Genomic DNA, 25,908 nt, shown 5'->3' with positions numbered 1-25,908 from the left:
ACATCCTTCTGAATTTGCTTAATGGATCCATCCCTTGGTCTCCCTCTATGATTTTTACCCTCCACACTTCCCTCCAATACTAAATTGGTGATCCCTTGATGCCTCAGAATATGTCCTACCAACCGATCCCTTCTTCTAGTCAAGTTCTGCAACAAATTTCTCTTCTCCCCAGTTCTGTTCTGTACCTCCTCATTAGTTACATGATCAACCCAGCTAATCATCAGCATTCTTCTGTAGCACCACATTTCAAAAGCTTCTATTCTCTTCTTGTCTAAACTATTTATCATCCATGTTTCACTTCAATACATGGCTACACTCCATACTAATACTTTCAGAAAAGACTTCCTGACACACAAATCTATACTCGATGTTAACAAATTTCTCTTCTTCAGAAACGCTTTCCTTGCCATAGCCAATCTACATTTTATATCCTCTCTACTTTGACCATCATCAGTTATTTTGCTCCCCAAATAGCAATACTCATTTACTACTTTAAGAGTCTCATTTGCCAATCTAATTCCCTTAGCATCACCTGATTTAATTTGACTACATTCCATTATCCCCATTTCACTTTTGTTGATATTCACCTTATATACTCCTTTCAAGACATTGTGCATTCTGTTCAACTGCTCTTCCAGGTCCTTTGCTGTCTCTGACAGAATTACAATGTCATCGGCAAACCTCAAAGTTTTTATTTCTTCACCATGGGTTTTAATTCCTACTTCAAATTTTTCTTTTGTTTCCTTATTGCTTGCTCAATATACAAATTGAGTAATATCGGGGATAGGTTACAACCCTGTCTCACTCCCTCCTCAACCACGACTTCCCTTTCATGCCCCTCGACTCATAACTGCCATCTGGTTTCTGTATAAATTGTAAATAACCTTTTGCTCCCTATATTTGACCCCTGCTCCCTCCAGAATTTGAAAGAGAGTATTCCAATCAACATTGTCAAAGCTTTCTCTAAGTCTACAAATGCTAGAACTGTAGGTTTGCTCTTCCTTAATCTGGGTTTTAAGATAAGTCGTAGGGTCAGTGTAGCCTTGCGTGTTCCTACATTTCTATGGAATCCAAACTGATCTTCCCTGAGGTCTGCTTCTACCAGTTTTTCTATTTGTCTGTAAAGAATTCGTGTTAGTTTTTTACAGCTGTGACTGGGGGATTTTGAACTGTTTACAAGTAATATGGATTCCATACTATGCTCTCTGTCAGATAGCAGGAATCAGTTGATAAGTCTGTGGATAAGGATTTCCAGCCAAAAAAAGCATGACTTAAAAAATCACATGAAATACCATGATGTCGATGATCAGTTTAGGTCATATTGTAAGACCTATTTTGCAATCTACAGAAAAGTTATCCAACAAGCAAAAAAATTATACAATGATAAATTTATAAAGGAATCTAACAATAAAATGAAAGGCTTGTGGACAGATGTAAAAAATGAAACAAACAGTAAGCAGCAGGTTATAAACAAAACATTAAAACTAAACCTAAATGATGAAGTCACATCAGATCCCCAAAAAATAGTAAATGGCTTTAATGACTATTTTAGCAAAATAGCAGAAAACCTGATAAAGAACAACTGCTACCGACCAAATACTCAACACCAAACACTAATAGAAACCATACCAGTACAGGCATCAATGTTTCTTCACAAAGTCTCCAATACTGAAGTACTTACAGCTATAAAAGGACTAAAGAATAAGTACTCCAGTGGTAGTGACAACATTCCTGATTTAATTGTAAAGAAATGTGGAGAATCCATTGTAGAACCCCTAACCCACATAATAAATGCATCCTTTACAAATGGAGTTTTCCCTGACCTACTAAAGACTTCTAAAATTACCCCCCTTCACAAAAAGGGCTCTAAAACTGATGTAGCCAATTACAGGCCCATAGCACAACTCAGCTCATTCTCAAAAATATTTGAAAAATTATTTTACACCAGATTGGAAGACTTTACTAATAAACTATCCTTATTGACAAAACACCAGCATGGTTTTAGAAAGCAAAAGACAACTACCACAGCTATTTATGAGTATCTCAACAAAACCTTAAAAGCACTGGATAATAAGGAAATCACTACTGGTATCTTTTTAGATTTATCCAAAGCCTTTGATGTAATTGACCATACCATACTCCTTAAGAAGTTAGCAAATAAAGGTATAAGAGGAATTACAAACAAATGGTTAGAATCTTACCTGTCAAACAGATTTCAAAAAGTTGAAATTAATTTTGAAAAAAAGAATACAACCACCCATCGATCTACTGTCCACTCCTCTGACACAATGCCCATTAGATATGGTGTGCCACAAGGCTCAATCCTGGGACCCATACTGTTTCTGCTATACATTGATGATATAAGCACGAAGCTTGCTACAGGACATACCACACTATTTGCCGATGACACAAGTATACTAATAACAGGTACTGATACAGAGGACCTCAACCTAAAAATTAAACCGCTTATGTCGTCACTCAGCAAATGGTTCAACGAGAACAAACTGATTATAAACATACAGAAAACAACGTACATCAACTTCAGACTCTCATCCCAAAAACAAGAAATGCCTGATGTGATTCTAAATAACCAAGAGCTTATGTGTGTGGACTCTGTCAAGTTTCTTGGCATATGGCTTGAAGGAAATCTTAAGTGGGAGACTCACACAAATTATATCTCAAAAAAGCTCTCAACTGTGTGTTACATTTTAAGAATACTCAAAAAATCAGTCACAAAATCTGTTCTCATACATGTATATTATGCTTACTTCCATTCTACATTACAGTATGGAATCATATTTTGGGGGAACTCACCTGGAGGTAGATATATTTTCAAAATGCAAAAACAGGCAATACGCATAATATGTAATCTAAGACATAACGAATCATGCAGACAACATTTCAAAACAAATGGCATTATGACACTGCCCTCTGCTTACATTTATAATATCGTCTCATTTGTCAAGTCATACCTGTTAAACAATGACTGCACACTAAAATTCAATGGAGATATTCATAACTATGCAACAAGGCAGCAATCTGACCTACACATGATTCAGTCCAGAACTACCTGCTACCAAAAAAGTGTTTTAAATGTTGGGATACAAATGTATAATAATTTACCCAATGAAATCAAAGCAACAAAGAACCCAAGAGCCTTCTCACATAAGTTAAAAAAATATCTCTTGGGCCATTGTTTTTATGCAGTTGATCATTTTTTTGAAAGGGGTTAAAAATGTAAACAATATTAGAAATGTTCAATTAGGTCTGAAAATTATATACTGTGCATGTCTATAAAATATACTGGATTACTATATACTGTGCATGTCTATGAAATACACTGGACTACTTTACTATAACATTTGTATTGGCTGTTTGTATTTTACCATACAACATTTGTATTTACTGTTTTGTTAAAGATAGCTAACTTCCTCATTGCAAAATAATGTAAAATCAATTTATTAAATATTACTTGTAAATATGTTCCCTTGACGTGTCCAGTATCATATGTACAACCTTACAGTTCTATGATTTGTATTAACTGCTTTGTTTAAGATAGATAATTTCCTTGCTACAAAATAATGTAAACATCAATTTGTAAAAATTTGTATTAACTGTTTTGTTTAAGATAGATAATTTCCTTGCTACAAAATAATGTAAAAATCAGTTTGTAAAAATTACTTGTAACTAGCTCTCTTGACCTATCCAATATCATATGTACAGCTGTACAATACTATGATTGCCTGGATCAATAAAAATACAATACAATACAATACAATACAGTGTGGATTTTCTAAAGGATTATGATAGGAAAAATGACCTGGAGACCTTATTTGGATCTTACAACTTGATATTAGTAGGAAACTTTCCATCACAGGTGAACAAAGACAGTAGGGCCCCAATTGATAATATTTTCTTTGGGGAAGCACAAAGCAAGAAAATAACTAGAATGAGTCACGGTCCGGCACACAGTTTTAATCTGCCAGGAAGTTTCAAGAAAATAACTGTTTATGCAGTACCAAACACTCTATCTGATTTTGATACCTAGTTAGGATAAATAAGATAATGCCTTGCAGTATACATAATTCTCACTGGGAATCAGTTAGAATAATTAATGACACCAGGAAAAATATTTTTAAGAATAGTTTACAAAAGATGACTGGGATGAAATTTATAATGAAGCAAATGCTAGCATAAAATTTAATTTTTTCCAACATAAATTCATATCTTTATTTGAAAATAGCTTTCCACATAAGCTACTCAGAAATGACATTAAACAGCCAAGTAAATCACCATGGATCACTAGAAGGACTTAACTATCTTGTGAAAGAAAAAGAGAATTGTGTCTGTTAGCAAGACAACTTGGTTTCCTGCAGTAGTTGCATGCTACATAAACTGCTCAAATTACTCAGAAATGTTATCAAAAAATCAAGGAACATGCACATAACATCAGAAATTGGTAATTCTCACAACAGACTTAAGGCTACATGGAATGTAGTGAAATGAGAGACAGGACAACCAGCCACAGAAGAGGATAACATCACAATGGAACTGAATGGAAAGGCTATCAGCAATGAATCACAGGTAACAAATATATTTAATAATCATATCTCATATACAGTAGGAAGTATAGGGACAAACAGTTCAAGAGAAAAATCACAGCAACATGTTGAAAAAGCAACTCTCATCAAAATCAATCATATGAATGTATCAACTACTTGATATTTTGAAATTAGGAAAATTATGTATTCTCTCCAAAATAAAAGCTCATCTGGGTTTGATGGGGTTTACAATACAGTACTAAGAATTTGTTCCTATATAATAAGCTCTGTCTCATCTGAAATGTAAAATGTGTTCTACAAAACTACCTTCCAATACCCTTGACATCCTTTTTTTTGTAAAATGTTAGAACATATCCTGAGCTCAAAAATAGTGAGGTATCTTGAACAGAATGACCTCCCCCATGCCATCCAGCACGGATTTCAAAAACATGTATCGTGTGAAAACCAACTCGCACTTTTCTCGCATTACATCCTGAAAGCCACAGATCAAGGCAGTCAGATAAATGCAGTATTTTTCAATGTCTGGAAACCATTTGACTCAGTACTACATCCACACTTATTATTAAAAGAATGATCGTTTGAGGTGTCAGATGAAATATGTGACTAGACTGATGATTTATTGGTAGGGAGGATGGAGCACATTATCTTCGACGGAGAGTCACAGAAAGATGTAGAAGTAACTTCAGGTGTGCTCCAGGGAAGGGTGTTGGCTCCCTTGCTGTTCATATGTATATTAATGATCTTGCGCATAATATTAACAGTAACCTCAGTCTTTCCACAGATGATGCAGTTGTCTACAACAAAGTACAATCTGAACAAAGCAGTACAAACATTCAGTCAGGTCTTTATAAAATTTCAAAGTGGTGCACTGATGGGCAACTTCCTTTAAATGTTCAAAAATAAAAAAAATAGTGCACTTCACAAAATGGAAAACATAGTATCCTACGAATATAATATATGTAAACTCATATAAATACATGGGTTAACATTTAGTAGGGATATGAACTGGAACAATCACATAGGCTCAGTTGTGGGTAAAGTAGGTATCAGACTTTGGTTTATTGATAGATGCTACAACCTTGTACACAATACTTGAATACGTGCCATGGCACCAGGCCACTGGCATCCTATACTTCGAATATTCTGCCAATGGCATCTGAGTGGGCCAGCCACCAGAGGCAACTTGCTGTGGTCCCCATGCCTTGTGCACATAATACAGCATTTGCCATGACACCTAACAGAGCCTTCCTCTCCATAAGCGAAGCGCAGCAGGCAATCACTCTCATAGTGCATTCATACTTATTGTCAGCAAATGCTTGTATCAGTACCTGGACTGTTTCTATGCATCTATGTCCACAACTGCTGTTTTCTTGTATGTGGAAGAAAAACAAACTTTGGTTCATTGTCACTGTGCTGTCATTTGTGACTTACAGTACAATACAATTGGCGATGAGTGTGGTGCATTTCCACATACCCTTCTATTTGATTGTTTCTTCAGTTCTTCTGTCCATTGAGGCATTGCTCCAATCTCTCCTCAAGCAGCAGCAGCAGCTCTTACAATTGCTATCACATACTTGTTGGCCACACTAACTATGCAGGCTTCCATGATGTCAGTGTACCCACCATCCTTTCCCCCTTACAATGATGTGGCCGAAGACTGAGAGGCTTACAAGAAGAAGCTTTGGCAACAGTTCTTTGCTTTTGGTGTCACTGATGCAAACTTGTGTAAGGCTTTATTCCTTTCTTGTATTTCTCCTTGGATCTACCAGTTGTTGTGCCAATTAGCCCTGCTCCAGGAACCTGCATTTTTTTAATGAAATGTGTAAGTTGTTGGCCAATTATCATTGTAGACACACACATCATGCCAGTGCATGTAGAGGCCTATTTTTGTCATAAACAGCCCCACCAATCTTACAGGGCTTGGGTGGCTCAACTACACAGCCTCAGTCATAAATGTCAGTTTGTTACCAATGCTCATCATAATTCCTGTGCTGACTCTATGGTGCCTGACACCATCATTCAGTTGGTTCCTGAAAAGGAGGTGCACCAATATGCACTAAAGTGCAAGAATCCATCTTTGGCAGAAGTGTTAAAAATTTCTCAATCTTTTGAAGTATTTCATCCTTCTGGTGATAAGATTGAGGCTTGGTGCAACATTGCCACTGTGACTCCTGTTCCTGATCATTGGGTGTTGGTCAGTTCTCAAGGGGGAGGGTGATGCTGAATCTGTACAAACATGGCCTCTGGGATGCAATGGACTGTGATGTGCCAAACAACCACCACAGCAATGGCAGTGCTCTGCCCACACTGTTTTGTGCAACATGGCAGGGCCATGTGCCCTACATGTTAGGTAACCTGAATCAACTACAGGAAAAAAGGACATATAACACTGCATCATTCCTCGGCCCCCTACAGTGGACATGGATATGGATATTAATTGTGTGTCTCCAGTGCTTATGAATCATAACAAACTGTTTTATCAAAATGTGAGTGATGGACAAAGGATTCAGACTGCAAGTGAACATGGGTGCAGCCGTGACTTTACTGAAGTCACAAACTTACATTGATTTGGGATCTCTGGTGTTGTCTCCAATTACTCAATGTTCGGTGTGTTACAACAAGCAGTATATTCCAATTTTGGGGCAATTTAGAGCTCTCAGTATGTATGAATCTGTTGTTTGTTCTTTGGCTTTATGATAGTGAATGATGCTGGTACTATAGATTTATTTGATATGGATGCTTTGAATGTTTTTGGTTTTTTCATCTCTGATATGGTACATCCCATTTCCAACCAGGTTCTTTACCAACAATCAGATTCTCTGTGTTCTAAGTTGTAATCTGTTTTCTTGGATCGGTTAGGTTGTGACACTAATTTTGCAGCCCACAATACTCTGAAACCTATGGCACTTTTCTGTGTGTGCTCTATTCTGCTGGCTTTGTGTGACTGAGCGAAATCAGAATTGGAGAGGCTGACATCATTGCAGGTCATCAGCCTATTACACCGAGTGAGTGGCCACACCCCTCATGACTGTTAATAACCAATTGGTTAGCTTCATCTCTGCAGTGACTTTAAAATTTCAGTTAACACTCAGTCTGTCATTGACAAGTACCCTTTGCCCCACCCAGATGAATTATTGGCTAAACTAACCAGGGGCCAGTTTTTCTCCAAAACTGACTTATCTGAAGCACATTTACAGGTTCCATTGAATGAGGATTTCAAATGGCTCCTTTTGATTAACATGCCCTTTGGACTGTACCAACATCAGTGCCTCCCATTCAGGTGGCTAGTGTCCCAGTGATCTTTCAGCTTTTTTGGAACAACTGATGATGTCCATTCTGGGGTGCATCAACAATCTCAATGGCACTGTCATGATGAATGAATCCACAGAAGAACAATCATGTAACTTATGCACTTTTTTATAGTCTTAAATACTCCAGGTTTGAAATACAACTTGGTCAGGTAACACTTTTTTCAGCCATCCATTGTGTATTTGGGGTTGAGGTTTCTCAGGATTGTGTTAAGCCTTTACATCATCACATCACCATAATCACAGCTCTGCCTGCCCTACAAATTTCAAAGAACTCCAAGCATTTTTTGGTAATAAGGCTTACTAACACAAATTTATTCTGGGTGTGGTCACATTGGCCCATCCCCTTCACAAGCTGCTGCACTAGGATGTTCCTTTTAAGTGAATGTGGGCATGTGAGCATGTATTCACACTTTTGAAATGTAAATTGCATTCTGCTCCTTGTTTGGCTACCTCCCATCCTAGCCATCACCTGGTATTGGCTATGAACACCTCTCAGTATGGACTTGGGGCCATTGTCATGCATCTATATGAGGATGTTTCCAAACTTCTGATAGCTTATGTGTCAAAAATGCTCAACTCTGTTCAGCCATGCTACTCTCACATTGGATAGGAAGTGCCTGCTATCATCTATGTCCCAAAAAGTTTTATGTGTTATTGTCAGAGTCCAAGTTCCACCTCAATGCTGATCACAAGGCCTTGATTCTGTTGTTTAATCATTCTGCTTCTCTGCCTGACAAAGAAGCTCATTGCCTCGAGCACTGGGCCTTGTTTCTGTTTTGATAAAACAATGAAATACATGTTCAGCCTCCCACACAACATGCCAACACTGATGCACTGTCCTGGCTTCTGATGAGATCTGATCCTATTTTTGATCAGGATAAACTCCCTGGTTTTCATTTAGATGTCGAGGTGCAATATACAGTGGAAGTGTTTCCTATTATGGGCTCCGGGATCACAGCTGCTGTCACTGCCCATCTGATTTTGCATCAACTTGTTCACCTCATTCAGCGTGGTTGGCTGGACAGCCCTCTAGGCAGGGCTTCTGATCCTTTGTGTAACTATTTTGTCCTTTGTCACTGCCTTTTAGTATTTTTATCCACAGGTGGGCGGTTGCCTAGGGCTGTGATCCTGGCTACCCTAAGGGCAAGACCTGCTTCAGCTCATACATAAGGGACATTGGAGAGTCTTTCATACCAAGGTATTGGCCCATTGGCAAATGCTCTGGGCCGGCATCAAAAGTGACATTGTACATCTTGTTGTGGCCTGCTCACAGTGTGCTACCCAACAGATGTTCTCCCCATGAAACACACCACAGTGTCCATGAGAATGCATTCATGTTGATTTCACAGTTGTTGATGCTTTCCCTAAATTTCTCTAACAAATTTATCTAATTTCTCTAATCTAATAAATTATACAACATTCTTTGACATCAGCCATGGCTATGATTCAGGCCTTCTCCAAATTTTTTTCTGTTGAAGGAGTGGCTTATTGCTTGTGATGGATAATGGTCCATAGATTGTGTCTCAGGCCTTCCATGATTTTTGTGCACATCAAGGCATTTGTCACTTGACTGTTCACCTTTTCACCTAACTCTAACAGTGAGGGAGAACATCTCATCTGCATGTTCAAGGTTCAAATGTAGAAGCACATCATGGACTCATCCACAAACACCACCTTAACATGTCTCACTCTGGTGGAGGGTCAGAGACTGGCCGAGATGCTCCACGGTCACCAACCACACACCCTGCTGCACCCCCTCATGCTGGCCCACCAATGCCCATCAGTGCAGCTCTCATCACGATTTGCTCCTGCCTCCTTCACCCAGGCTCAGGAGTTTGGCTGCCGACTGAAGTAGATTCTGGCCATGGTCTAAAGCTGCCAAGGCTGCCAGCTCTATATGATGCTCACCAGTGATATGCAAGTGGTGCCCCATGGCTACCAGCTTCATACTCATACTACAGTGAGGGCCCTGGGTCTGACATTGCCTCCTCCACTCTCAGTGCCTGGCCCGGCCTCACGGGCACCACCACTGTGAGGGCAGACCCACCCTGCTTGTGGATGTTGCCACCTCCTGCCTCTCCTCCAGGGTATAGCCCACAGGTGCTTGCTGCCAGGCCTTCCCATGATGCTTCGCTGCCACTGGCTATTCTGCAGCCAGCTGAGCCAGCACCTTCAGGCCCTTCAAAACCTTTGTCACTGGTCTTCTCTTATGGTATTTCATGAGGAGGTGGTCGCCTCGTGCATCCACAGTGCCCTTTTCCCAAGGGGTCAAGGATGCTATAATCCTGCACATAATATTTGGATATGCACCATGGCATTAGGCTGTCAATACACTACACTTCGAATATTCTGCCAACAGCATCTGCACAACCCACACACCAGAGGCTGCCTGCAGTGGGCCACATGACTTGTGCACATGGCACAGCATTTGCCATGCTGTCTATGGAGCCATCCACTTTATAAGTTGCTCTCATTGTTCACACTTAGTGTCAGCAACTGCCCATATCAGTACCTGGATTGTTTCTATGTTTGTGTGTGTGTTCTCTACTATTGTTCACTTGTATGTGGAAGAAACCTCCAAAGGAGACTGCATATAACTCACTTGTGTGACCCATACCAAATAGACTAGCAGGGAATATTGAACATACAGAGAGTAGGGCAGCATGAATGGTCACAGATTTGTTTAATCCATGGGAGAGTGTCACCGAGATGTTGAAAGAATGGACTGGCACACTCTTGAAGATAGAGAGTAACTATCCTGTGAAATTCTACTAATAAAATTTCAAGAACCAGCTTTAAGTGATGACTCTAGGAATATATTACAACTCCCAACACATCACTCACACAGGGATCATGAAGATAAGATTAGATTAATTACAATACACACAGAAGTATTCAAACAATCATTTTTCCCACATCCTTAAGTTAAAGGAATGAGAAAAAGCCCTAATACCTGGTCCAGTGGGATGTACATTCTGCCATGCATTTCACAGTAGTTCACAGGGCATAGTATAGATGTAGATATAGATGTAGGTGTAGATACAGATACAGAAATTTTAATACATCATTAACTCAAGGCATTTTTCCAGAGAGGCTTAAATATAATGTTGTTTAACCCTTCTTTAAAAAAGCTGATAAGAGAGATGTCAACAACTAGCAACCCGTTTCACTGCTGACATCATTTTACAAAAATTTTGAGATGGTGATGTATTCTAGAACAGTATCAAACTTTAGCAACACTAACATACTTAGCAAATCACACTTCGTGTTTTGGAAGGTTGCTCTATTGAGAATGTCATTTAGATGTTCACTCACCAAATTTTACAAACATTAAACAAGAAAATAGTGCCAGTTTGTATACAAACTGATGAATATCTATCTATCTCAGGCATTTAATTCTGATTCATGCAGTTAAATGAAGATTTATGGGATTAAAGGATAACGTCATATCCAGCAAAAAAAAAAAAAAAAAAAAAAAACGACAGAAATTTGTTCATAGTAATTCAACAAATGTAGCCCAGGATATTATTATTGACTGGGGATAAACCACATATGGGATCCCCAAAGCTGAATCTTAGGTCCACTATTGTTCCTCATGTATGTAAATGATCTTCCATCTAATATGAATCAAGCAAAATTAATTTTCTTTGTGGATGACACTAGTATTGTAATCAATCCAACCATACATACATACAGAAACACTGGTTTTGTAAACTGGAAGTCTAGCCCCCACTTGTAAAACTTCAGGGGTAGGAAGTTTCTTATCCTCGATCCCCAAAAGCATATTTTAATAAAGAAAACTGTGAAATGATTAAAATAACAACTATGTCACTGTAAAATATAGTAAGTATTAATTTTATTAAATTAAGTCACTCATTGTCAAAAATTTTGGTTGCAGCATTGTGCACCATTTTTGTGCTGAAGACAGTCTTAATGTGGAGTGATGGATGTAATTTTTCCTTATGGTATTTGAATGATGTACATCATTGTTCTTTTTGAATGACAGTGTATTATTTTCAACAGACTTCATCTATACTAATAATAAAATGGTAAAACCAATGTGACTGCCTGTTCATTTGAATGTTCTAATCTTCAAAACTACTAGGTGAATTTTCATGGGGTTTTCACAGATAACTTGAGTGTAGTTTGGGACAACACATAGGCTTTATTTCTTCAAAATATGTATGTATTCTTCAAAATATGTATGTACTTTAAAAAGACACAACATATTCAGTTCTCTACATCTAGGAGTGCTACACCAATGATACATGTAACACTTGGTGAGGAAATAATAAAAAGGGTGGAAACTTCAAAACTCTTAGGTGTCCATACAGATGAGAATTTAAACTGGAAAAAAGACATTTTGGAACTCCTGAAACAATATAGTTCAGCCACATTTGCACTTAGAACCACTGCAAATCTTGGCAAGAGACAAATCAGGATGTTGACGTATTTTGCACATTCTCATTCAATAATGTCAAATGAATAATATTCTAGGGTAACACATCTTTAAGAAAAAATGTCTTCATTGTTCAAAAACATGCTGTAAGATTAATATCCAGTGCTCATCCATGATCATCTTGTAGACAACTGTTTAAGGCATTGGGAATTCTGACTACTGATTCACAATATATTTATTCCCTCACTAAGTGAGTATCTATCTATAGCTGTGTCTGAGACTCCGTACTCATGGACTTTGTTTTTGACTTATAAAGCTTTTTTGTATACTGTACAATGTTTGAGGTATAATGATTTGGCACATAAACAAAGAGCTTGTTTGTTTCACTAACACAGGGAAGGGCAATGTAGAACTGGCTGTGTGAAAAGCAACTGACACTAATGTCCATCTGCCCCTTTCCCACAAAATACAGTTTCTAGCCTTGTGCTTTGTTTATGGTCATAGCATAACAAAGTTCATTGAGAACTGTACATGTTTAAAGTGTGATGGTAAACTGTTAGGCATAATAGGGAATTGAGGTTTGAAAACTCGCTTACCTGTGCCTCTTTATATCAAAATATCTGCTTCTCTTATGTTATGTGGAAGAGAAGTAACTTTAAGCCTATGTGAGTGAAGGTTTCTGAGGAGCAAGATATTGCATACTCTCAATTAGAGTTATGTCATGTCTCGCTCTCAGAAGGAGTGTTTAAAGAGCAAGTTAAAGCCTGATGTTCCCAAGCCGCAACAAGTTTCACATTATTATCTTCACTGGATTCTTGAGACCATAGGACTCAGTCTTTTAGCTGATCTGGTGTATTCAGGAAAACTCAACTGTTTTCTAAGCATTTTATTTGTAAACAAACAAAATCAAATTGTAATGAGTAGATACCCCAGTCACAAAGCAAACTTAATACATTCACTTTTCCTAACAAAGAATATAATTAAAAACTATCAAAAGAAGCAAAGCAATGTCATCAAGGTTTTAATATAAAATGCGAAAGCAGTAAATCTGTATGTGCTAACCAAGTAAATTCATGGTTATTTTCTATTCATAAAAATGAGATTGAGGCACTTAATTTGTCACTGATGTAAACTTCTGAAAATACTTCTGTCACTGATGTAAAAAACTTTCCTAGGAAATAAGGCCAATATAAATAAAACCTACTGAAAGAAGCAGAGCAATGTCATTAAGTTTTTAACACACAAAGTGAAATCTGTGAATCTGTATATCCTAGCCATGTAAATTTTGTATTATTTTGTATTCATAAAGGTACTACCGTGGCACAAGCTGTCACTGATGCAAGCTTCCAAAAATACATCTGTCACTGAGTAAGAAACATTAACAGCATCATCTATTGTTTCTTTGGTGTACAAAGCCATGATGATTAAACATCTGAACTACTGTACTAAGCTGAGCAGACAATTTAATATAAATCTTTAAATCACAATATCTTTTTCTTCCTGTGATCTGATTTTGAAGAAATAAAGCCTATGTGTTGTCCCAAACTACACTCAAGTTATCTGTGAACACCCCATGAAAATTCGCGTAGTTGTTTTGGAGATCAGAACATTCAAACAAACAGGCAGACACCATGGTTTTACCATTTTATTATTAGTATAGATGAAGTCTGTTGAAAATAATACACTGTCATTCAAAAAGAACAATGATGTACATCATTACAATACCATAAGGAAAAATTACATCCATCACTCCACATTAAGACTGTCTTCAGCACAAAAATGGTGCACAATGTTGCAACCAAACTTTTTGACAATGAGTGACTTAATTTAATAAAATTAATATTTACTATATTTTACAGTGATATAGTTGTTATTTTAATCATTTCACAGTTTTGTTTATTAAAATATGGTTTTGGGGATTGAGGATAGGAAACTTCCCACCCCTGAAGTTTTATAAATGGGGGCTAGACTTACTTCCAGTTTACAAAACCAGTGATTTTTTAAACTGTTATAAGTAATGATTATATTTTCTGTTTTTACCTTGAGTCATCAATGGCCTTCTCTCAGACCATTTCATGCAAATATTAGTATTAAACTACAATACTTGCCGGCCGCGGTGGTCTAGCGGTTCTGGCGCTGCAGTCCGGAGCCGCGGGACTGCTACGGTCGCAGGTTCGAATCCTGCCTCAGGCATGGATGTGTGTGATGTCCTTAGGTTAGTTAGGTTTAAGTAGTTCTAAGTTCTAGGGGACTTATGACCTAAGATGTTGAGTCCCATAGTGCTCAGAGCCATTTTTGAACTACAATACTTGATTTGAACCAAGGAAAACTCATGAATATAAGCAAATACTGTTTGAGAGCAACATTGCCATGCTAAGGGAAAGTTCAAAATAACAATCATAGGAATTAGTATGTAGTGCTGTTTGGGTCAACAACTAGTGGAACATTTTCTCCATTTTCTCAGAGGTTTTAGGTGGACACCTAAACAGTACTTCCTCACTAACAAATGTATTTCCCTAATAATAAACCCATAGGCCTACTACGAGAAGGGCAATATCTGATGGTGAAACTAAAGAGCATACAAAAAGAACTGGAAACCTTTATAGCTTACATGGAAATACCAAGTCAGATCTACATAGAGAATGTACAAGCATTAGAAGTATTAGTTTTGCAAGAGAGTCAGGAGACTGAAAACCAAATTACAGATTTTCAAATGAGTTAAAGGTGTCATTTCTGCCTCACAATACATCTGTACACAAGAGGTCAGTGCCCTTGTCACCTTATTAAGATGGTCTCAGTGAAATTAAAAAGGCAGTTGGCAGGCAGGAAATTATGTTTCCACACTGCAGCTAATCTGCTGCAGACAGTGCGCAATACTACTATGTTCTCAAAGTAAAAATTGCTATACAATAAAGAGCAGTGGCTGGATGATTGTTTGGCCCCTGCAACTCATAGGCCAATGAAAGCATTAATTTAAGGCAACAGTTGGGTAGTGACACAAGTATTATTTTATAAATCATTTTCACATTTCATAGCTAACCTTCTGACTGCTGTATCCCATGCAGCTGTTATAATTCCATTGACTGCTATGTCAACAGGTATAATTTCAGCACAAAAATCTGGTCCACAAAGCATGGAGCGAATAACTCCCTTTCCTGCACCAATCAGAATACCAACAGGACCATTGAGATTGTCTACCCATCCTGTCAACGGCTCACTGAAAACTGGTGTCACTGAAACATTAGGAAAAAAAATGCACAATACTGTTAGAAGCAAATTTTGAAAATTCAATAAGCCACTAAGTACAGTGTTTTTGATGGTACATGAATGTTAGATTTCTAATAGTACCTGCCAAATGTTTGATTTACACTCTTCCTATTACAGTTGCTTACTATGTCACATTACTATGTCCATATTCTACATTAAAACTGGTATCAATGGTCACAAAGCACTTGCAGCAACAATGCTTACCAAAAACAACACTGATATGTCCAATAAATTAGCTAAAGAGTTAGTAGTGTCTTTTGAAGGAGGAACTTGAAATATTTAGCATCTAGAGTAACTGTTGCTCAAGTTTAGAAGAATAGTTGCCTAGGTACTGGATAGATATGTATCCAGCAGAACAATTTATTGGGGGGAAGGTTCCTCCATAGTATAGGAACTTCAAAGGAAACAGTGACTACCACACAGTAGGTGCAAAACAAAGAATAGGGTCACAGACAGAGAAATGCTAAACGAAACAAGTCTGGCTGTCAAAACGGCAATGTGCGAAGCCTTCAATGATGAATTTAGCAGAATCTTATCTAAAGACCTTTTCTGAAATCCAAGGAAATTCCTCTCATATGGAAAGCCACTTGGCAACAAAGTAAACATTCAGACATGCATGAATGACACAGAAACTGGAATTGAGGGTAGCAAAGGAAAAGCAGAAATGTTGAACTCCATTTTTAAATGTTTCTATATAAAAGAGGATCTAGGAGTACTGACTTAGTATAATTCTCTCACTGCTGCACAGATGAGTGGTATAGACATTAGTGTCAGAGGCACAGAGAAAAACATTATATCCCTTTTTGATTCTAAAGAAGGAAAAAAGCACAGGTCATACCTATCTACAGAAAAAGTAAAGGTCAGTCACACCTATCTACAAGAAGGGTAGCAGAAGTGCTCTACAAAATTACCGTTACTGTATCATTTACATTTATCTTTTGCAAAATCTTAGAATATATTCTGAGTTCAATTTCAATGAGGTGTCTCAAACAGAATGGCCTCCTCTGTGCCAACTAGCATGGATTTTGGAAATATCAATCATGAGAAGTCCAACTCACACTTTCCTCTGACGAATCCTGAAAGCAATGGCTCAAAACAATCAACTGGGTGCAGTGTTTCTTGATTTCTGGATAGCATTTGACACATTATCAAACCAACACCTATTAATGAAAGTATGAACATTTATGGCATCAAACAACATTTGTTACTGGCTTGAGGGTTTCTTGGTAGGGTGGATGCTTCATGCTATTTTGGATAAGTCATCAAAAGATGTAAATATAACTTCAGGTGTGCCCAAGGAAAGTGTGTTTCAGGACCCTTCCTGTTCATGTTGTTGCTGATGACCTGGCAGACAATATTGATAATAACTTCAGACTTTTTGCAGCAGGTGCAATCATCTATGATAATATACTGTCTGGAAAAAGTTATATAAATGTTCACCTAGATCTTTATAAGATATGAAAGCAGTTCAAAACTAAGCCCCTTGCTTTAAATGCACGGAAATATAAAAGTGTGCATTTCACAATATGCAGAAAGTAGTATGACTACAATTATTAACGAGTTACAACTGGAACCAATAAACACACACAAATACCTAGATGTAACGATTTATATGGATATGAAATGGAATGATCACTTGCATTCAACAGCAGGTAAATCAGATTGAAAACGTTAGTTCATTTTTATGATACTGGGAAAATGTAGTCGGTCTACAAAGATAACTTTTTACAAAACTGTTGTGAGCCCCTCTTACAGTATTACTCAAGTGTGTGGGACCCATACGAAATAGGAGTAACATGATACATTGAACATATTCAAAGAAGGGCAGTAGGGTCAAAGGAGAGAAATAAACAGACTGGGTGTGATGGTGGAAAGATGGCTGTGTAGTGCTGGAATGGGAACAGGGAAGGGGCTGGATGGGTGAGGACAGTGACTAACGAAGGTTGAGACCAGGAGGGTTACGGGAACGTAGTATGTATTGCAAGGAAAGTTCCCACCTGCACAATTCAGAAAAGCTGGTGTGTGTGTGTGTGTGTGTGTGTGTGTGTGTGTGTGTGTGTGTGTGTGTGTCATCTACTGATGATGAAGGCCTTAATGGTCGAAAGCTTTAATTGTGAGATGCGCCTTTCTGTGGCTCAAAACAAGTAAATTAGATAAAAATTAAATGTAGAGAAGCATTTTACATATACAGGCAACATAAAATTTCTATTTGATGCTAATGCTCATCAATTCTGCTAAAAAATAAAAACAATCTTCCTGTAGCATTGATTTAATTTGCACCTGAATCCCTTCTGAACAGATTTTAAGCTTCCAGGTAGCTTCTTGTACAGAAGAATGCTCATGTACCTTAGATTGTTGTGACCTTTATGTATCTGTTCTGCTACTCCTCCACCACACCACTCATGTTGTAGTTTCTTCATGTTAACTTTCACTGTATCATGGCAGGAGACAGCTAGTTGTACGGTATTATTCAGTGAGAACTAGGTAGTCACCTAATTTTTAACTCTTTAACGTCTTTTTTGCTTGTTTGGCTGTTGATCACTCTAAAAGTAATGTTCCACTTCAGAGACGTTGTACAGATTATATATTCAATCAAATCACTGGTTTTGGAATATGGAAGGGTGAAACTTTCTGAAAAGCTCTTTCTTCCTTTTTCATTATAATTAAGATTTTTGGTATACATTCAAGGTGGAATCCAAATTTTCGGGACTGGTGCCACCATCTGCAAAGTAGGAGTAGTAGATATTTGCACCGCTAGGTGGTGAGAACTGCATATCTGATGAGTCAGTGTGCGGAGTGGCATTCAGCTGGGAGGACATGTTGCGTGTCCACAGTGATTTCTGTAATACTCTGTGTTTGGTGTATGGCGATTTTACAATGGATCCGTGAACAGAACAGCACATGTGTATCAAATTCTGTGCAAATCTCGGGAAAAGTGCTATGGAGACCATTGCAATGATTCAACAGGTGTTTGGGGGACAGAGCATGAGCCGTACATGTGTATTTGAGTGGTATGCTCAGTTCAGGGCCTGCTGTACAGACGTTGAAGATAATGCTCACACTGGAAGGCCCATTAGCCGCACAGCACCAGATATTGTTGCCAAACTTCAACAATTGGTTCGTGCCTATTGACGTCAAACCCTTCAAGACCTTGCGGATGAAGTGGGTATTGGTTATGGGGCATGTCAACAAATGTTGACTGATGAATTGTCATGTTTCGTGTCGCTGCAAAATTTGCGCCAAGGATATTGACTGCCGATCAGAAGGCACAGCGTGTTGAAGTAAGCACAGACCTTCATCAGACCTCATCTGATGATCCAACCTTCCTGTCACAGATTATCATTGAGACTAGAGCTGGATTTACGGTTATGACCCAGAGACAAGGCAACAATCATCCCAGTGGAAAAGCTCGGGCTCGCCAAGACCCAAGAAAGCAAAACAGGTGAAGAGCAAAGCGAAGAGCATGATCATCATTTTCTTTGATACCAAGGGAATTTTGCACAAAGAATTCATCCCACCCAACCAAACAATTAATTCCACATAGTACTGTGACATTTTGCAAGGGCTCGATGATAACATTCGATGACGGCCTGAATTTTGGCATCAAGGGAACTGGCAGCTGCATCACAACAACGCACCCTGTCACACATCCTTGTTCACCAGCACCTTTTTCGCAAAAAATAACATGGTCGTTGTACCCCACCCACTGTACTCACCAGATTTGGCACCTTGCAACTTTGCACTATTCCCAAAACTGAAACTCAAGTTGAAAGGCAGTCGGTTTGACACTCTAGAGAGGATTCAAGAAACATCGCTGGCAGTGATAAACACCCTCAAAGAACAGGACTTCCAGAAAACATTTGACCAGAGGTAGAAACGCTGGGACCAGTGTGTACATGCGGATAGGAACTACTTCAAGGGTGATGGTGACCATTAGCCCAAAGGTAAGGTTTTCAACAGATGGCAGCACCAGTCCCGAAAATTTTTGATAGCACGCCGTATGTCCTGTTGCTATTGGCAGTTTTGTCTTCAGTAGCTGTTTGGTGTGGAGGACTATTCTGTTTGAGATGTCTTAGTTTGTTGGTTGTTAATATTAATCTGTGGTCCACATGACCCACTGGAGCTGCTTTGTTTGGACAAGCTTAATTCAAATGGGGTGCAATAGGTGCTGCGGAAGTGATTACTAGTCACTGTTTTGCTTCAACAGACAATCTTCCCAACAACGTGCAGTTTTTTTTAAACAAGGCTTGTCCCATCCCTGTAGCCCAGGTGGTTAAGCTAAGAGACCTGCACTCTGTAGAACACAATATTCCACAATTATGTATAATAGTGGTTTACAATAACAGAGAAATGGTAATACTGACCAGCTTGCTTAAACAAAACTCATAGTCATCAAAACTAGGCAAGTTCCCTGTGGTGAGGTGACAATGAAGAACAAAAGTATGCTAAATACCATGCCATTTTTGTATCACCCACCCCTATCATAATTCAAAACTGATATAAAAAGATCTTTGTTTAATGGGCTGGTGGCTTTAATGCAAAAGACAAAACAAAAGTTGAAACTAGCAATAAATTGTCATCTGAAAGCATTTAAAGCTATTCTCATATTGACATCTTGGGTTGTCGGGTGCTCTGCCGGATATCAGCGTCGTTCTTGCACAATATTTCAGTAACGTAGCTCTGGCAGTTGCAAGCGTTCCCTCTGCGGTCCACACCCGTTTGCTGTGACCTGGAGCAGTGCTGTTCCGTTTTCCATCCACTGTGGTTCTGGGCATTCCCTCTGCGGTCCACGCCCACCAGACCCACTCCTGGGTGTTCCATCTTGGACCTGCTGAGTTTGGAGTTCTGTGTAAGTTGCCAGGCATTCTCCTTGTGGTCCTCTCCTGCTCACTGCAGTCTTCTGGAGTGTCGCCATTCCATTTTCGGTCTGCTGCTGTTCTGGGTGTTCCCTCTGCGGTCCGTACCAGGCGGACCCAAACCTGGACATTACATCTTCAGTCAGGAGAGCCTGGCACTCTGTCTGGGGTTGTTTTCTATATCCATGCCTTCAGTTCTTCTATTCATGGAGTGCTGCAGCTGTCCCCATTGCTCCAATTTCAGAGCAGGATCCCAGGCTCTGCTTAGCTGGTACCCCATGTTGTGGTTTGTTATATCCTAGCCAGTAATGCCAACCAAGCCCGCTGCCAAAAGGTTGGCAGCATCAAAGTCCGGACGTCGTCCGCATAAGCAGCGCCAGCGATACAGGAAATCGCCGCAAGTCTGCGCGCGCCACCGCTGGCTTCGGGCTTCTTAAGCGCTGGAGTCGCGAGCGCTAGGACAGTTCTGTATTCGCCGCTCAGTGGTATACTCGCCACCGATTTGTGTACTTGCTAGTCAGTTGTGTGTTCATCACAGCAGAGTTGTTGTTTGTTGTCAGCCGACGCTGACCTAGCCGCTCCGACTCGAACTAGACAGATTTCTGTAGACACGGAGTTCACTACTGTGTTTCTGTATCTTCGTTAATAAAGATAAGTACCGACTTTTATTTAATCAGAGTGTTTGGGTTTTCATCTTTCTGTTCACTGTTCCAGCGGACCGGTCGGCCCGCTATTAAAAGTGTGGCGGTGACTTCGTAAGCCATTTCTACAGCGAAGTGTTTGTCGCTACGAATGCCGCCACAAAACGGTTCATTAGACTATCAGTTACTTTTATCTCTATCAATTCCCGTATAACACTGTCCCAAAATCTGTGTGTCTGTGCTAGAATATTGGTTTCATCATAATTCATGGCATGATCTAGTTCGAGACAGGGTTCAGCAATAGCTGATTTCGTCACCTGTCTTAATTGGGTGTGCCTTTGATGTTCCTTGCACCTGATATCCACTGATCTTGTCATCTGGCCAATGTAGGACATGTCAAATTGACAAGGTATATTGTAAATGCCTGCTTTCCATAATCTCAGGTCGTCTTTAACATTTCCCACCAGTTCCCCGATCTTACTGGATGGACAGAAAACACACTTGATGTTGTTTTTACAGAGGATCCTACTGATTCTGGCAAAAACAGAACCAGCATAGGGCAGGTAGACCACATTCTTTGCTTCATCTTGCTCTGTTTTTGGATCCTGTGGTGTAGTGAATGGTTGGAGTGCCATCTCAGTTTGTTTGGTAGTATATCCATTTTTGCAGAATACTGTTTTAAGATGCTCTATTTCCATTGGTAGACTCTCTTGGTCTGTCAGGATACATGCTCTATGGACCAATGGCTTAAGAACCCCGTTCTTCTGCACAGGGTGGTGACAGCTGCTGACCTGCAGACATAAATCAGTGTGTGTGGGTTTTCAATACACACTGTGGCCAATTGATCCATCTGCTTCCCTTTTAACTAGTAAATTCAGAAACGGCAGCTGGGCATTCTTCTCCAGTTCCATGGTGAACTCAATGTTTGGGTGGCAGGAGTTAAGATCTTCAGGGAACTCATTGAGCCTGTCCTTCCCATGAGACCAGATAATGAAGGTGTCATCCATATACCTGAAGAAGCATGTGGGTTTATATCTGGCTGTCTCTAATGCCCTCTCCTCAAATCTCTCCATAAACATGTTGGCAATCACAGGAGACTGTGGGCTGCCCATAGCTACATGGGTGCCCCAATATTACTGACAATTGGGTGTAGGGGCATGCCCTCCTAGTGTATTTTAGGCAAACCATAAAGTCTAGGTGGTACTGGTGCTTTTGCCCTTCAGTTTGCTCATAGTATTGGTTCCCATACAGGAAATATGTGGATGTCAGTGTATGCCTGAACAGGTCCAACAGAGCACCATCAAATTTTTCCGCAGTCAATTCTAGTGAATCTTTCAGTGGGACCCTAGTGAACAGTGATACCACATCAAAACTAAACATGATGTCCAAATCTGTGATGCATAGTTGCTTGAGGTGTTGCAGGAAGTCTTGTGAGTTTTGGATGTGGTGAACACATTTCCCCACATACGGAAACAGCAGATCTTTCAAGTACTTGGCTGTTGCATACGTAGGTGCCCCAGTATTACTGACAATTGGGCATACAGGCATGCCCTCCTCGTGTATTTTAGGCAAACCATATAGTCTAAGTGGTACTGGTGCTTTTGCCCGGAGTTGTCTTCTGATCCTATCAGGCATCCCTGTCTCCTTCAGAAGAGCACTGGTCTTCTTGCCCACCTTCTCAGTGGGGACACACTCCAAAGATCTATATGCAGGGTCCCTTAGAAGTTGGCGTATTTTCTCATCATAATCCACCCACTGCAGAATGACTGTAGAATTCCCTTTGTCTGCTGGCAGTACTACAATACTGTTGTCTTCCTGGAGCTTCTTGAGTGCACACCTCTCCTCAGTTGTGATGTTTGATTTTGGTGGCCTGGCATTGGTGATATCCCTGCAAGTCTCTCGGAAAACTTCCCCTGCCACATTAGGTGGAAGTGTGGTTGCAACTTGCTCTATTGCACTGATGAAACCTGAAATGAGCACATTTCTATGGGTCACTGCAAAGTTGAGACCCTTGCTGAATACCTTTAAGGTTGCATCATAAACCGCATGCCACTTAGGTTCATCTCACTATGAGTCTCCTCCATCTGCTGTGCTTTCTTGCTCATGTGGTCAAACTTTGCAGACTGGCAAGATGATGCATTTGGGTGCACCCGACAACCCAAGAAGCACAGATGTCATTAGATCGCCGGGAAAGTCTGAAGAGCTGTTCTCATATTCTTTGAAAGTCAGGGTTTGGTGGTATAGTGGTAAACTGTGATCCTGGAGACCTTAAGGATGCAGGTTCGAACATGGGTAATGCAACAGAATTTTTCATGCTGCCTTTACTCTAGCCTTCACCTCTCAATGAAGTGAAGATATGCGGGAATGGCACTTGGTTTGGACTCCGTGTTAAACTATAGGTCCCCTTCCCCGGTATGGTTATTGATGTAGGTTAAGGACACACAAGTTGCCAAAAGGGCATCCACTGGCAGAACATGTAAACATGCAACCAAACATCCATCTTGAGGGGATCCCACCCAGTCATGCCATAAGAATTTATTTCCCATTACTTGAAAGCTTTTTTATTTCTGTAACTTAGCACAGTACTTCTTAAATTTGATTTAGTACTATTTTATTACGGTAAGGTGTAATGCTTGAAACTGTAGTTAACTACATTACACTTAAAATTTATTTTGTACATTTATAGAGTACTGAAAGGCAAGATGGGTAAATAAACCATTGTATTTACATACCTATGGATGGGCGGCAAATAACAGCTGGCATGTTTTTTGATTCTTCATATACAAGACTTTCTGCTAGTCTTTTGGAGTATGTATAACAGTTTGGATGTGGACCCAGAAGCCTGAAACAAATCATTTATGTTTTATATTAGTTAGTTGGACATTTTGTTCCACACTACATTTCATGAGTTATCCAGATATTACTCTTATCGGCACATAGTTGTGAGGATGTGACTCAATAGAGTCGCCTGGAACAATATTTCTATCCTGAGGTAGCTCAACTAACCTCTCTGGGCCTGCAGTTAGTTTGCTCTGATCAATGTTTGTGACAAAATGCTTTGTACCTTGTAGGACAATAAAATATATTTGTATAGAATCATACAACATATTAGTTGTTGTTATACGTAACTACTACCCCAAGTACCATGCTTTCCACATAGTAATGGAAAAAAGTGAAACAGTCACTGCCATATATGTCTTTTAACATGTGTTCAGTCCTAATATTTCATTCAGTACTTGTAGTTGGATGTAAGGAAACTAACTTTAAGATAGAGTATCATAATCAGAACCAGATTCAAAATGTTATTGTCTCATTACAGATAAGCAACTTTAATGTACAGGAGACCTGTGATGTAAGTAATATAATTCAGACATACAAAGCATCAACAAAATGTAAATTAATCTTACTTTGCCACCATCATTATATGTTTATAAAATTACTTTACAAAGACATTTTTATCATCATTTAAAAATTCTATTACTAAATAATAATATTTTTGTGTGAGGATGGCATGTAGTTTTCTTTTCAGCAAATCTAGTTTTTCACTTTATAATTTAAATTCTCACAGTTCAGTACTGAATGGCCTGGAAATAGTTGTAATCTACGAGAAAGCAACATGAATTTTTCGTTTGTCTCTAATATCATATGCTTGTTAAATAAGGTTACCTATAAATAAGTCTGTACTTTTACATATTGTTGTAAACAGTTTATAAGTGTATATATATGACATAGTTAATATACCTAATATTTTGATCCATAAATGCCTATGCATGAATCTATAGGCATAATATTATACTTATTTCCAATAGTAGTTTTTTGTAGCAATAAAAACATATTTACACTACTAGCATCCCCCAAAGAATATTCCATATCTTACAACAGATTTAAAGAAACTATGATTTTCTAGCGTCTATGTCAATCACTTGGGGCAATACTGCAAAGAAGCAAGACTGTTCATCTTATTTGCCCAGTAACTTGTGTGAGAAGACCATGATCATTTTTTTTTTATGCTGGAATATCCTATGGAATTGCACACAATTGGCTTTCCTAAGTTTCTTGATTTCTAGGGGTAATTTGGAAGGTGATTTTAATTGTTCCATTTTGAACTGTGTTAGCTGGGTCTCTGTGGTGTTTAATTTTAATCCAGATAGATAAAACCAAATTTCTAGCTGCTTTTGTCTCTGCATGTTATCATTTGACAAGTGAAAGTTCTTATGTTGCTACACAATGTTAAAGGAAGAAACTGACGTACATTAAACAATGATACTGTTAACCAAGGGGAAAACATGATCTGTCCCTAATAACTTCTGAAATATAGATATTGGAAACTCATGTTGTCCACTTGCTCAGCAATGCAGTAGTACCTGTATAAAGAAATAGAATGGTGAATCTTGCCATTCTGCCTCATCTGAATTACAAATTGTATTGTAATTAATGGAATGTTGAGTGAAACAAAATTAAAAGTGCAAACATATTAAGTGTTACAAAGAAATTCGGTGCTCTCGAGTGTGAGGAAAAACGCAGTGCAATGAACAATGACAAAAATGCTTTCCCACCCCTGGATGTGAACACACAACAAACTCACGATACCATTACTACAGTTCTCATGACGAAAAATCATCCAAAAAGACTGATAATAAGTACAAATAATACTTTTAGTATAAATCTATCTACGACAAATGACCCAAAAAGACCCTTAAAAAGTGTAAACAAAAATGAAGTACGCACTGTGAAAAAGTGCGAATCAAAAATCAATGTATATGGGGACAGCCAAGCCAAGGGACTCTCTCAAGAACTTAAAAGCATTAGTAAGTCATTGGCAGTAACAGGTATGATCAAGCCAGGCACCGATTTCAAGGCAGCAAAGAAAAA

The 25,908-nt window shown here is 38.9% G+C and overlaps 1 protein-coding gene across 1 annotated transcript in view; it reads right to left on the bottom strand.

Moving 5' to 3' along the window:
* The window catches only part of LOC126176162 (putative fatty acyl-CoA reductase CG5065), a 184,522-nt gene that overhangs the window by 73,339 nt on the left and 85,275 nt on the right, over nucleotides 1-25,908 (bottom strand). The window contains exons 4-6 of the mRNA XM_049923303.1: nucleotides 23,769-23,878; nucleotides 15,321-15,505; nucleotides 1,103-1,118 (exon numbers count right to left, since the gene is read on the bottom strand). Of these exons, the coding sequence (XP_049779260.1) occupies nucleotides 1,103-1,118; nucleotides 15,321-15,505; nucleotides 23,769-23,878 (311 nt within the window). The remainder of the gene's footprint in view (nucleotides 1-1,102; nucleotides 1,119-15,320; nucleotides 15,506-23,768; nucleotides 23,879-25,908) is intronic.

The sequence above is a fragment of the Schistocerca cancellata genome, chromosome 3 (genome assembly GCF_023864275.1).
Source record: "Schistocerca cancellata isolate TAMUIC-IGC-003103 chromosome 3, iqSchCanc2.1, whole genome shotgun sequence".
Lineage (NCBI taxonomy): Eukaryota > Metazoa > Arthropoda > Insecta > Orthoptera > Acrididae > Schistocerca > Schistocerca cancellata.
Note: the sequence above shows the minus strand (reverse complement) of the source record. Positions and strands in the feature narration are given on the sequence as shown.